The 13630-nt window shown below is 38.2% G+C and overlaps 2 protein-coding genes across 2 annotated transcripts; both read left to right on the top strand.

Moving 5' to 3' along the window:
• Positions 1–240: 240 nt before the first annotated feature.
• Positions 241–4212, top strand: LOC102700365 (CBS domain-containing protein CBSX1, chloroplastic-like). The gene is made up of 8 exons (XM_006660357.3): positions 241–477; positions 740–830; positions 916–980; positions 1477–1525; positions 2177–2235; positions 3441–3556; positions 3644–3701; positions 3778–4212. The coding sequence occupies exons 1-8, from the start codon at positions 307–309 to the stop codon at positions 3850–3852; spliced, it is 684 nt and encodes a 227-aa protein (XP_006660420.1). The 5' UTR covers positions 241–306; the 3' UTR covers positions 3853–4212.
• Positions 4213–7520: 3308 nt separating this feature from the next.
• Positions 7521–12332, top strand: LOC102719615 (polyadenylate-binding protein 8-like). Its single transcript, XM_006660967.3, has 9 exons — positions 7521–7783; positions 8697–8815; positions 8893–9549; positions 9630–9707; positions 9796–9885; positions 10263–10400; positions 11267–11437; positions 11577–11783; positions 11888–12332. The coding sequence occupies exons 1-9, from the start codon at positions 7531–7533 to the stop codon at positions 12134–12136; spliced, it is 1962 nt and encodes a 653-aa protein (XP_006661030.3). The 5' UTR covers positions 7521–7530; the 3' UTR covers positions 12137–12332.
• The last annotated feature ends 1298 nt before the right edge of the window (positions 12333–13630 follow it).

Below are 13630 nucleotides of genomic sequence, written 5' to 3'. Positions count from 1 at the left end.
AATACGAAACGGAGGGAGCGTCGAATAGTCGGCGAAATCAATTTAGAATTTTATTCGCAACGAAACGAAGGACGGAGATATTTCTTGTGTGGAATCGACGAGCAGTCTCACTCCACTACAGGACAAGGAGAAGAGAAGAAGAAGAAGAGCCGCGTCCATGTCCATGTCGCTGCCTGCGTCGTATCGTATTCGTATATAGCCGCAAGCGCAAGCGCAAACGCTTCTCCATCCATCCGTTGCTCTTCCCCCTCCCTCCCTTTGCTTTTCTTCTTCCCCCCACCCCACCCACCAAAAAAGGCTCTAGCCATGGACGCCACCACGCTGCTCCGCTCCGCCGACGCCCTCGCCTTCGCCCTCGCGCGGCCCTCCGCCACCCTCTGCCCTACGCCTCGCCTCCACCCTTCTCCTCCTCCGCTCTCCTCCTCCCGCTGCGGGCCCCTCCGCGCATACGCAGCGCCCGCGCCCGCGCCCGCCGCGGTATCTTCGTCTTCCCCTGCCCTTGCCTACTATTCTCCTTTCTTCGAATTCCTTCTTCTTCAGGGACTTGGACTATACCATATGGTTTTTGAGTATTTCTGAAACCGATCGAAACACGAGAAATCACCTATTATTGACTGTTGTTTCTCTCTTCTGAACCAAACTGATTCTATACAATACATCCATCTTTCTTTGTTTTGGAGTAGGTATATTATTTCTGAATCAAAAGTAAGTAATTGGATGTTTCTTCATCTTCTTTCAGCACAACAACAACGGAGTGTACACAGTTGGCGACTTCATGACGCAGAGGCCCAATCTCCATGTCGTCACGCCTTCCACCTCCGTCGATGAAGGTCCTCCCTCTTTCTTCGCTACTTTTGTTGTGCTCCACTACTGCTCATCCGCATCGCTAACTTATCTTGACTCCCTTGTCTTCAGCTCTTCACACGCTGGTGCAGTACAAGATCTCGGGTTTCCCTGTCATTGATGACGACGGAAAGTTGGTTCGTCACACCACAAACTTCACTGAATTCAATCGTTTTTTTTTTGGCTTAATTTCTTTCTGCAGTTTGCTTTCATAACTGTTGTTCGTACATGTCAATAACAGTGAGGTTTTCTCAAGGAAACTATATTTATATTTATTACTAATACTTGTCTAGTTGTCTTACTAACATGATTGCTCAAACATGGTTCCAAACTTCATCAAGAATTTTTTTTTTAACATGCTAAATTTCAACCTGTCTGGAGATTCTACATAATGGATTTATAAAGCTTTCGAATGCTCACAGCCAGAATGTAGTGATGATTCAGATAATGGTTTCCTTGTCCTCCATAACTGGACTGAATATTCTGTAGGCCTTTTCATGTCCTATATCATGTCATGTCTTACGATACACATTACATTGACATTATGGTTTAATTGTATATTGTTTGGATTACACCTTCATTCTGGCATGTCATCACCCAAAATCTAAAATTCAATTTTATTTCCACCTGCAGGTAGGTGTTGTCTCAGATTATGATCTCCTAGCTCTGGACTCAATATCAGGTATTCATTCTTGGAGCTTCAAGTCATTTTCTGATAGATAAACAACTCATATTAGTGGTAAAATATTTATCTTGCAAAAGCGTAGTATTAGGGTGAGTTCATCTGGGCAAAAGCTGTTTGGCAATTTTGCTGCACGCAAAACGAGGTAAGCCATTAGCTCATAATTCATACACCGTCTAGCAGTTTGGTAAACATGCTAATGGAAAACGAGAAAGTTATTCAGCTGATTTGCCCAAACAAACGCACCCTTAGTCACTAATACACCATTGCACTTCCTTACCATCTGCTTGCTGTCATACATATGTTGATCTTTTGTCAATATCTTGAATACTTGATAGGCAGGATCACAACTAGAAAGAAACATAAATAGTAGTGGATTAGACCATATAATCTTTTGCTTACCTACTACTTCTAGGGTAAGATCCTACAACCAAACCTTGTTTAGACCATAACAATCATTCCTTGGATATGAATGATAAAAAAGCTTTGCCCCCAGTGTAACTTTTGTGGAACCCTATGCTGTAGAAATTAGCATGAGCTATTTAACCTTTTTTTGTGTGGTATACGATGGAGTAGTAAATGTCATACCCGTAGGCTGTAGTCCTGGTATTATTACATTGGTGTTATATTGAACTCGTTCTCATGATTCAGGAAGTGGACTGACTGGCACAAACACAAGCATGTTTCCTGAGGTGGATAGTACTTGGAAGGTATGTTGTAATAAAGATGGAATGTTACTTTTTTCCTTTTACATTTTCTAGCTATGCATATATTTTTCTTATATTGAGTTATCGGTCTTATTCGGTTCTCTACCCTACCAATTATTTGGTAGTGCCAAAATATAGGCAAATTTTGGTACTACCAATTTATTGGTAGGGTAGAGTTGCATTTGGTTATTACCAGCATGGAATCAAATTTTACACTATAGTGAAGAAATTTCTAGAATTATGCCAAATTAACTAAGGGTGTTGCCAACTAGTACCTCTGTCCCAAAATATAAACATTTATAGGGTGTTTAGCATATACTAAGGGGATGTCAAAATATTCTCTCTTATTCACTTCAGTTGTGAATTTTTGAATTTTGAATTAATTAGTTTCCCTTTCTAAGTATCTGATTGGTTTTAGAATCATTGGAATGATTGAGATCATGGAAATCAGGCTTATATTGTGGGAAAAATTTTGAATCCTAAAAATGCTTATATTTTGGGATGGAGGGAGTATTTGGCTTCAAACCAAACTGTCATACTTACTATTGAAACTACCAAAAAATGGTATGGCACATTTTGGCATCAATCCAAATCGACACATCTTTACTTCCTACTGTCAGGTGTTAGGATGGAATGTTGTGGCTTGAAATAAAAGCAATTTTCAATAGTCCAAAAATCTCCAGTTTCTATGTTGAAAAACAGTGATCCACCTTAACTAAAAACGTTCCCACTACATAGACCTTCACATGGTATGACAAAGCTGTTTGACTAGACAATAAAGTAGAAGTGTGCCTTGAATATTGGCCAATGTAATGGACCGTGGGCTGTAGAGCAACTTGTCACTTGTTTTCCCTATCAAGAATATGTTGTCACCTCTCAACTTAGAATGCTACTCAGTATTGGGTTAAATACCTAAATCATGTAAATACCTTACATATATTTTGTAACAGTAATTACCACCCATTTAGTGGTATGCCCAAGGATCTATAAAATCTTGGTATTCTTCATGCTCGAGTGCAGTAGTCTGAACCACAATTTAGTATTTCAATTGGTAAATATATTGTTTCTAGCCTTTAAAATAAATAATTAGTTATGCTTCACATATTCCTTGAAAGTTGAAGTAGCAGATCATTTATCTTTTTGTCTGCATTTTTATCAATTTTTATTTCAATCAGTAATTTATTAGACTTGTTACCATCTCTCTACAGACATTTCGCGAGATACAAACACTCTTGAGCAAAACCAATGGTAAAGTCATCGGTGATGTAATGACTTATGCACCTCTTGTGGTTCGTGAAAATACCAACCTTGATGCTGCTGCAAGGTACCTATAAACAATCCATTACTTCTCAGGGCTATGTCTACCAATTTATTATCAGTCATCAATACTGGTGTTTATTTTGTTTCATAGGTTGCTGCTTGAAACCAAGTACAGAAGATTGCCTGTTGTTGATAGCATGGGTAAATTGGTGAGTTGATCTGCCTTTGCTTCTTTCCCCTTCCATTTCAATAGTAGCGAATAATAAGTAAAATTTCTTTCTGAAGGTTGGGATGATCACAAGGGGGAATGTTGTCAGAGCTGCCCTCAAAATAAAGAAGAGAGCTGAAGGAAATGCTTAAACTAGATAGTGCAAATGATTCCTTATAAGGGATTGCTGGGACTGAACCTTCAGTCACTTGGGCATTTAGTCCACTGAAACATTATTTGGTGAAATCAACTACATCACCCTTATAGATACTGCAAATTGGATAGCCAATTCTTCTCAGTGCATAGATGGGTATAGGTATTCTATTGTTTGGGGCCACCAGGTTTGGTCGGCTCTTGTTATTAGGTAGCCGTAACACGTTCTCTAGAGATTGTTATTCTTTTTCCTTTTATCATTGTCTTTGTATTCACGACTATCTTAAATGGATCAACATATTGAAATGTAATGCTTCTGATATGATGAAATGATACATTGCTACGGTTACGTTCTGGTTGATTGTTTCTCTTCGGCTTGTGCACCTTCCCAAACTGCTAAATGATATATTTATTAAAGAAAAATTCTATATAGTTGATTATCTCACGTTTCTAAACTAGATTTTCAACTTTTCAGTAATTAATTTTATTGTTTATCATGGAATACTTATCACAAAAACCAGATAATCTTTCATTTTCATATAACAAAAGAAAGCAACCTACATCTGTGCTGAAGTGAAAATATTTTTCAATGGTTAGATTATACTCTATCCGATTTTTTTAATTGACATTGTTGCTTTTGGACTTACGTTTGGCCCTTCGTTTCAAATTTTTTTTTCCAAATATGCAAAATTATAAATCGTACTTGAAGTTACTTTAATAATAAATCAAATCATAACAAAATAATCAATAATTATATAGTTTTTTGATAAAACGAATGGTCAAACATAGATTCAAAAGTTAACTACATCAATTAAAAAATGGAGGGAATATATTTATGATATTTTTGTCATCGTCATACATTTATTCCAATTTGAACCAACCTTGTAGAACTCATTGTCACTTTTGCTCCTGAACTCATTCCAAATCAAGAATCTCTCATGACATCATCAACACACTAACCTAATGCATAAATATAGCGACATTTCATTTAAGAGATTGGTAATAACATGAATTAAAGAGATAATTATAAATTTACCACTGGTTTAGAATATTATTACAAAACTACCACCAGAAAATTACAAAAATGCCACTAGAACTGTCATTCGAATGACATCTATGCAATTTAAAAAAAACAAATGGTAAATTTGCAAATGTTCCTAAATTAAAAGATTCGACATGACAACATCAATGCAATATTATAAGACAGATCATTTAAGATTTTACTACTACAACCTATAACATACTTTGATAAAAACAAAAATGAAAGACTCCCACGTGACAACACCAATACAGCGTTGTAAAACGCTGCATTCAAATAGCTCCCACGGGACATTCTAAATCCAACTAACATAATAGCATGCTTGCTTACTTTGGCATCAAGAGTCTCACATAAACTAGGTAATATGACATGATTATGAATCTTAATAAAGAACACACTTATGTATAAGATATTTGTTTGTACATCAATCAATTTAATCGCACCCATTTCATCTGCTGTTCAATCACAGGAATTAAAACTTTTAGAACTATGGTTGTTTTTAGAAGTCATTTTGTAACCATCATTGGTTTTAACAAACACCAATGGTAACACATGGCACTTCATAATTAAACATGTTTTAGCAACATTAAGCTATTGCTGTAACTAACATTAAATTTAATATGCTTTTCATTTTATTGTCATTGTTATATTTATTGTGCTTTTGACCTATCATAAAAGTTGTTGTTGCTTTGGGGGTTAGCCTGGCCTCCCCCCATGGACGCCCACATGTACGGATGTACCCCTTCTCCAAAAAATAAAACGAGATAATTTTGTTACTAAATTTTAAATTTTAGTTTAAGTATATACTATCTCCGTTTCATAATGTAATATATTTAACTTTTTTAGTTGTAACGTTTGACCATTCGTCTTATTAAAAATTTAGTACAAATATAAAAAAAATGATAAGTCTTACTTAAAGTTCTATGTCACAAGCAAAATAAATAATATTTCCATAATTTTTTGAATAAGACAAATAGTCAAACATTACAAGCATAAAAGTCAAACATCTTATATTATGAAACGAAGGGAGTAACAATTATTTATGTTGTCCTATATAAGTAGATAGCTAATAACTTAATTTCGAATTACATCTTAATTCTTATGTATAATTTATCTATTTACTTTGATTTCAGATCTCTAAAATGCTAGTAACTCCGTCCTAAAACATAGCATTTCTTCCAATGTATCTAGATAAGTGGCTGACCAAACCGATATCGAAATGTTGCTATATTTTAGGATAAAGGTAGTAGTTAATAACGGCAAGACATGTAATTTGTTTCTTATTTTGATAAGGTCTAATTTTTGTATCTGATTGTTTATCTAGACTTTTAGTTCGAATAATATTAAAATCATTTTATAACGTGTATGCTTCATATGAGGTATAACTATCTATGTATTTCTTTGTATTATTGTGTGCTATTCGTTTACACTACATGGTATTTGATGTATGAAAAAAATTACGAATATATCACGGGATTCTTTGTCATAGTTTCTAATCAATTTAGTCCCCCTCATGCTCAAATCTTAGATTTACCCAGTTTTGCTCAACTCAAATTAATCAAGAAACTCTCACGAAAACATCAAAACAATAATGCGCACACTTTATTTAAGATATCCTCTAAATAACTAATAAAGTGTTATTGGTAATAACACAAATAAGTAAATTCCCCACGACAACGTCGGTGTAATAAGTTAAGGAAACTCATTTAAGATGATTTCATGCAAAACTAATAACATATTTTGATAACTATAAAAATCATGATCCAACTGTCAAGATTTCACTGACAAGATCAGAAGCCAGGCCAAAGATACACCGCTCCTGCGTATACACTAATGTGGTGTTGTGATAACCTCTTTGGTGAGACTATCGTCCTTTTTGATAGCATGGCAAATCTAGAAAATTGATTTCCTAAAACCTCTACGTACACAATGTGCTTTTAATAAGGTGGTAAACTCATGTATATAGCCAAGAGCGCTTCGAATGACAGGCCGTTTAATATACATCTTAACTTTTAAGTTTAATCATAGGATAATAAAGATATGGAATGACTCGAATTTGCTGCACCCATCCTTTAGTTTTCTAATCACTCTAATATGCTTCGCTTATTTTTTGAGAAGCTAAAACCATTTAAACTATTTAGTTGACCTCCGTCTCTTATAGCTCGATAAAGAGATGGAACTGTACTAATCTAAAGGTAATGAAAAACATAGTTATACTAGTCAACTCTACGAACTCTATGACCAAGTTCAATGACGGATTTATTACATTTGAAAACACGAAGTTTTCTTTAAAAAAAAAGAGAAATCCACGTTGCGGAACCAGCTGGAGGCCATCCGGATTTGTGTAATCGATGCTAGGACACGTGGCGGGCCCGATGGGATCGGATCGGACGGCGGGGAAGGGGCGAGGGTTTAGGGCGCGAGGGGTACAAATAGCGGCGCTCCCCGGGGCTCGGCGGCTCCTCCGTCTCGCGCCGCAGTTGGGAGGCAACCCACCTCTCCTCCCAACCCTTATCAAACCCTAAACCGAAAAATTTTACCCCCAAAAAAATCCGCAAAAAAACCCCAGAAAAAAAAATCCCATCCCGAATCCGTCGAGGAGGAAGGAAGGAAGGAAGGGAGGAGATCGGAGACGAGGATGGCGGCGCAGGCGCAGGCGCAGCAGAGCCCCGCCTCGGAGGTCGGCTCCCCGGCGGCCGCTGCGGCGGCGGCCGCCTCGTTCCCCGCCACGTCGCTCTACGTCGGGGATCTCGACGTCAGCGTGCAGGACGCGCAGCTCTTCGACGTGTTCGCCCAGGTCGGCGGCGTCGTCTCCGTCCGCGTCTGCAGGGACGTCAACACGCGGAGGTCGCTCGGCTACGCCTACGTCAACTACAGCAGTCCCGCCGATGGTGACCGACCTACCCGATCCGCCCCACCCCCCATGTTTTTTCTTTTTCGCCTCGCATCTAGCGTCGTCTAGGTTTAGGGATTAGGGTTTGGTACCTTCTTCTTTTCATACGTTTAGGGATTAGGGTTTGATGCGATGTTAAATGCCATTAGAATTCATGCCGATAGCCGCAAAGGGAGAGGGATTCTTATGCTCAAAAATTAGATCTCCTTCATTAATAGAGAGGCCGCCCCTTTTGTTTCTTCTGATTTCATCTAAAAATATATACTTCGATATTATCTGCCTTTCTGTTTTGTAAGTTTATGCTATGTCTGCTGATGTCCATTAATTGGTTATATTATTAGAAAATACAAAGTATTTAAGGCGGCTGATAAGTTTTGATAATGTGCGCCTTTTCACCCTGATAATATTGCTATCGAGGTGACACAGCAAAATTTTGATATATTTGCTTCTTAATATTTAAGTTATATTGTTTTTCTGTAACATGTTTTGGAGATAAAGGGCTGCTTCGAATTTTCATATCATATCTTTTGTTATTGTAATGTTCCTCATGCAGAGATGCCTACAAATCAGTTATAGTACCTAAAATCTCAAAGCTTTCGAGAGTTGCACCTCTACTTTATAAATAGCTGTATCTGATGTCTTCCTTGTAAAATTTATCAGTTGCTCTTCTTCTGCGAAAATAGTATAATCTTGATCTATGTATGACTAATGTGTACAATATCTTTGTTGTGCAAATACAAATTGATGATACCTTTGGGAAACCTATGCATTTATAAATCTTCCATGACAGGAAATCTTTATTTACTAATGACTATTGATAGTCTCCTTTTTTTATTAGAACATAATTGTTTTTATTTTGTTGATTGAGCTCTTCTGTAGTCTTTCCATACTAAACGTGATATATCCTTCAGCTGCACGAGCACTGGAAATGCTCAACTTCACTCCTATCAATGGGAAACCTATCAGGATTATGTATTCTAACCGTGACCCCAGCTTGCGCAAGAGTGGCGCAGCAAATATTTTTATTAAGGTTTGTCTGCACACACGGAAATCTATCTTTCATCTTTTATTTTATTGGTCTTGACATCCTGACTTCCATTTTTGCAGAACCTTGATAAGTCGATAGACAACAAAGCTTTGCAAGATACTTTCTGTGTGTTTGGCAACATTCTTTCCTGTAAAGTTGCAACTGATGCTTCTGGAGAATCAAAGGGCTATGGCTTTGTTCAGTTTGACCGGGATGAGGCAGCTCAAGCTGCTATTGATAAACTCAATGGCATGCTTATGAATGACAAAAAGGTGTATGTTGGGCCTTTCATTCGTAAGCAAGAGAGGGACAATTCTTTAGGCCATGTCAAGTTCAATAATGTCTATGTAAAGAACCTGTCTGAGACGACCACTGAAGATGACTTGAAGGAAATCTTTGGAAAATTTGGAACCATCACTAGTGCTGTTGTAATGAGGGAGGGAGATGGAAGATCTAAGTGTTTTGGATTTGTTAACTTTGAAAGTCCAGATGCTGCTGCTCAAGCTGTTGAAGAGCTGAATGGCAAGAAGTTTGATGATAAAGAATGGTATGTTGGAAGAGCACAAAAGAAATCCGAAAGGGAGATGGAGCTGAAAGAGAAATTTGAGAAGAACCTTCAAGAAGCAGCAGATAAGTATCAAAACACTAACCTGTACCTGAAGAATTTGGATGATAGTATTGATGATGATAAGTTGAGGGAACTTTTTGCTGAGTTTGGCACCATCACTTCCTGCAAGGTTTGTTAACCTGTTGCTTATGGATGCTGAGTTCTTGCAATTCCTTTTAATTTCTGGTTCTAATACAAGCTGTGCCATAGGTTATGCGGGATTCAAATGGTGTCAGCAGAGGTTCTGGATTTGTTGCTTTTAAATCTGCTGAAGATGCTTCCCGAGCGGTAAGCTAGATGGTGTATGCATAATGTTTAGAATGTATGTTTCATATGCATGTAATAATTTCTTTCTTGTTTTAATGTCTCCCTGTAGCTTGCGGAAATGAACAGCAAGATGATTGGCAGCAAGCCGCTCTATGTTGCGCTTGCGCAGCGCAAGGAAGACAGGAAAGCAAGGCTGCAGGTAAGAAATGTGCCTAATTGTCTGTGACCTTGTTCTTTGTTGTCCCTTTTTTATGAAGTCCCTGAGGTTACTCAATATTCTCTGAGATTAGCATCTCAGATGATTTTTGAACATCACAATGCGTGCACAGATGTTATTCAGATGCATAGTAGTGTGGATATGTTTACATATATTATTTAATTTATGTGTTTCTCTTATATTAATGTCAGTAACTAATTTTTTTGGGATGTCTTAAGTTTGAATATAACTATATACTTGCTTACCAATAAAACAAGTCGTCCTTAAATGTTGCCTTTGTCCCATAACTTGTATGCCTTTTAATTAATATGTTTATTTTCTGTTATATGATGTTAGCTGCTATCCCTTTGATTTTCCAGGCACAATTTTCACAACTGAGGCCTGTCCCACTTGCTCCTTCAGTTGGTCCTCGCATGCCCATGTTTCCACCTGGTGTTCCTGGAGTTGGTCAGCAACTGTTTTATGGTCAGCCCCCTCCAGCGTTTATCAACCCACAGGTAAATAAGGCTTGATTTTCTTGTCGAGTAATATTTTGGCATCTGGGCCTTTTGTAATATATTATGCCTATTTTTAGTGTTGTGTGTTGGTGTGTGCAACTACTTTCTTGAATAAGTTTTTATTGGTATCTTACTGCCCTTGCATTTGACTGTTTTCTTTGGTGCAATGCAAAACCATGCTGTTTGCCAGTTTAAATCTACTGTTTATTCCCAGTCTTATCTATAAAAAATATTCCTGTTAAAATATGTTGATGTAACATGAAGTCCAGAGCTGTTTTCTCCTACCTGTTTTCTGATTACCTCTCTTGTGGTATTCAGAAATTGTGTTTTATGTACTTAAAACTTATAGCATACTGGATCCTCTACTATTCTATGTTATTTCCAAAAGCGTGCCAATCCCTATGTTGTGCAGAGCTGACTTTGAAAATGGCAAATAAAAATCTAGCGATTTGATGCCTTCTAATTCTCTGTTGCGTTTGTGAATGTTATAGTGTTACTTTACAACATTGATCAATTTTTCATTTGGCTTTGTAATACAAGATGGTCATGAACATAGCCTTTTCTTGGATCAACAAGGCAAGCAGTATTAACCAAGTTGTGTATTTCAGTTGTGTTTCTTAGTGTATGTCTAGACTTCTAGAGTCTGATGCTTGCTACTCTGTCACAACTAGACTATAAATATAGAATTGGCCCAAATTTGACATTGTTTTATTTGGCACAATTACAGATCTGTTTAATAGGAGCAATCATTAGCCAATTTACGAAAAAATAATGTAGTTATCTTGTTACTTGACAGAAATTGAGGGATACATGATATGCTTAGGTTTTTGTATGATCACTGCGTTGACAAATTTATTTTTTTATAGCCTGGTTTCGGCTTCCAGCAGCCTCTTATGCCTGGGATGAGGCCTGGTGGAGGTCCAATGCCAAACTTTATAATGCCAATGGTTCAGCAAGGACAGCAGCCGCAGCGCCCGGCTGGCAGGCGTGCTGGTGCTGGTGGAATGCAGCAACCCATGCCAATGGGTCAGCAACAGGTATGACAGATTTGCGCATTATTTGCTGAACACAACAATGTTCTGTTAGCATACCACCAGCTGTGTTCATTTAATATTCGCTCGTGTATTGTTTGCAATTTGGAAAAAAACGATTTTCCCCTAATATTTTTTCATGCAGATGATTGCTAGGGGTGGCCGTGGCTACCGCTATCCAACAGGACGTGGCATGCCTGATCCTGCAATGCATGGTGTTGGGGGTGGTGTGATGCCATCTCCATATGAGATGGGTGGCATGCCCATGAGAGATGCTGCTGCGTCACAACCTATTCCTATTGGAGCATTGGCTACTGCCTTGGCTAACGCAGCCCCGGATCAGCAAAGAATGGTTGGGGACCTATGGCTTTATGTTTTTACCTATGCTTTTATGTTCTTTTATGCATAACTTGAACATGTTTTCCTGTTGCGTGACCAATTTGTTTATTATTGCAGATGCTTGGTGAGAACTTGTATCCTCTTGTCGATCAGCTGGAGCACGAGCAGGCTGCAAAGGTGACTGGCATGCTGCTGGAGATGGACCAGACTGAGGTGCTGCACCTGCTGGAGTCTCCAGAAGCTCTCAAGGCGAAGGTTGCTGAAGCAATGGAGGTCCTACGCACGGCGCAGCAGATCCAGACAAACGCCACACCTGAACAGCAGCTGGCTTCCCTGACGCTGAATGACGGTGTCGTTTCGTCTTAAGCAGCATCATAACGGCGACAATTTTTGATCAAAATATCTCATATCTATCTAGATTTAAAACGACTTGGCTACTTGATCTATTGGAGTTTTAGTGGTTATTGGTAGTTGAACTAGGCCATGCGTGGTTTGAGTATTTTGTTTGCTTGGATCGGTTATTTTGCTTGAAAGTTTATTATGTGGATCAACTTTAAATGTTTGTTGGCGCTCACATTCTCTGGGCGTATTTGGCTTGCTTGGTTGATTGCTCGGACCGACTTTCCAGCAGTGCCTCAGCCCTCATGCGAGCAAAAAGTGCAGAGCGCAGTTCGCCCCAGATTCGCAGCTGCACCAAGCGACCACGAACGAAACAGTTGTTGTCCGCCCTAAGGCCTCGTTCGATTGGTGGGTGTAAGTTAACTTATGTTTTATGGAAAATATAGTAATAGGTTAGCACATGAGTAATTAATTATTAATTATTAAAAAAATATAAAATAAATTAATATAATTTTTTAAAACAACTTTTCTATAAATTTTTTTTAAAAAACTGTTTAGTAATTTAGGAAGCGTGTATGCGGAAAACGAAAAAGATAAGTTAATTTACCATGGTCAGCCGAACTTGGCTTAAGTAAACCACCATGTCAGGTTTATTCCATTAAATGTAAATAACATGTTAGCACTTTTGATAATGACGATAATGTGTAACGAGTCAATAAAAAGACGGAGGGATCCGTTTAGGTGGTGATTGTCTTTTGGAGGGAAAAGTGAAACGATGTATTTCTTGGTCGACTTTGCGAGAATGGTGAACTTGTTGATGGAATACAAGTGTGTTGTACGTGCTCACTAGTTTTGCTATTGAAGTTGTGTTCGAGCAAGAAGTGTAAACCACGTGGATACACAATTTGTGTTGTGATCGCGAAGCTAGTACTCGAGCCTTAGTCGACTTTTTGCGAGAATGGTGAAGTTGTTGATGGAATCCAAGTGTGTTGTTCGTGCTCCCTAGTTTAGCTACCGAAGTTGTGTTCGAGCACGAAGTGTAAACCACGTGGATACACAATTTGTGTAGTTATCGCAAAGCTAACACTCACATCTGCACTAGCTACTTACAATCCAAATTCTCCAAATTTTTAATAACTCATACCATAGTTAAATAGTATCCGATCTATTTTTACACAACTTACTATTAATGTATCTTACGTTGGCTAACCCTATTGGTCGCGGTAGAGTCTAAAATCTTCTTGACTTAGCCAACATACTTACCTCTTCTACTAATTATAGAATTGCATTGATCTACTGACTATTTTGTGAAGCAATAATTCTACTGACTATTTTGTGAAGAAACAGTAAATGCTATCTTCTGGTTTTGTCGATGTAGAAACACCGCTAGAGGAAACAATTGCTAAAGCCCTAGTGATGTGAGAAACAGCCATACAGACCCCTTCCAATGCTTAGATCAATTCGACATTAGGGTTTTAGCAACAAAGATAAGGTGCACACTTTGCGGTGCCATGTGGCCCT

This window comes from Oryza brachyantha, chromosome 9 (assembly GCF_000231095.2).
Source record: "Oryza brachyantha chromosome 9, ObraRS2, whole genome shotgun sequence".
In the NCBI taxonomy this organism is placed as follows: domain Eukaryota; kingdom Viridiplantae; phylum Streptophyta; class Magnoliopsida; order Poales; family Poaceae; genus Oryza; species Oryza brachyantha.
This window is presented reverse-complemented; position numbering and strand designations above follow the sequence as displayed.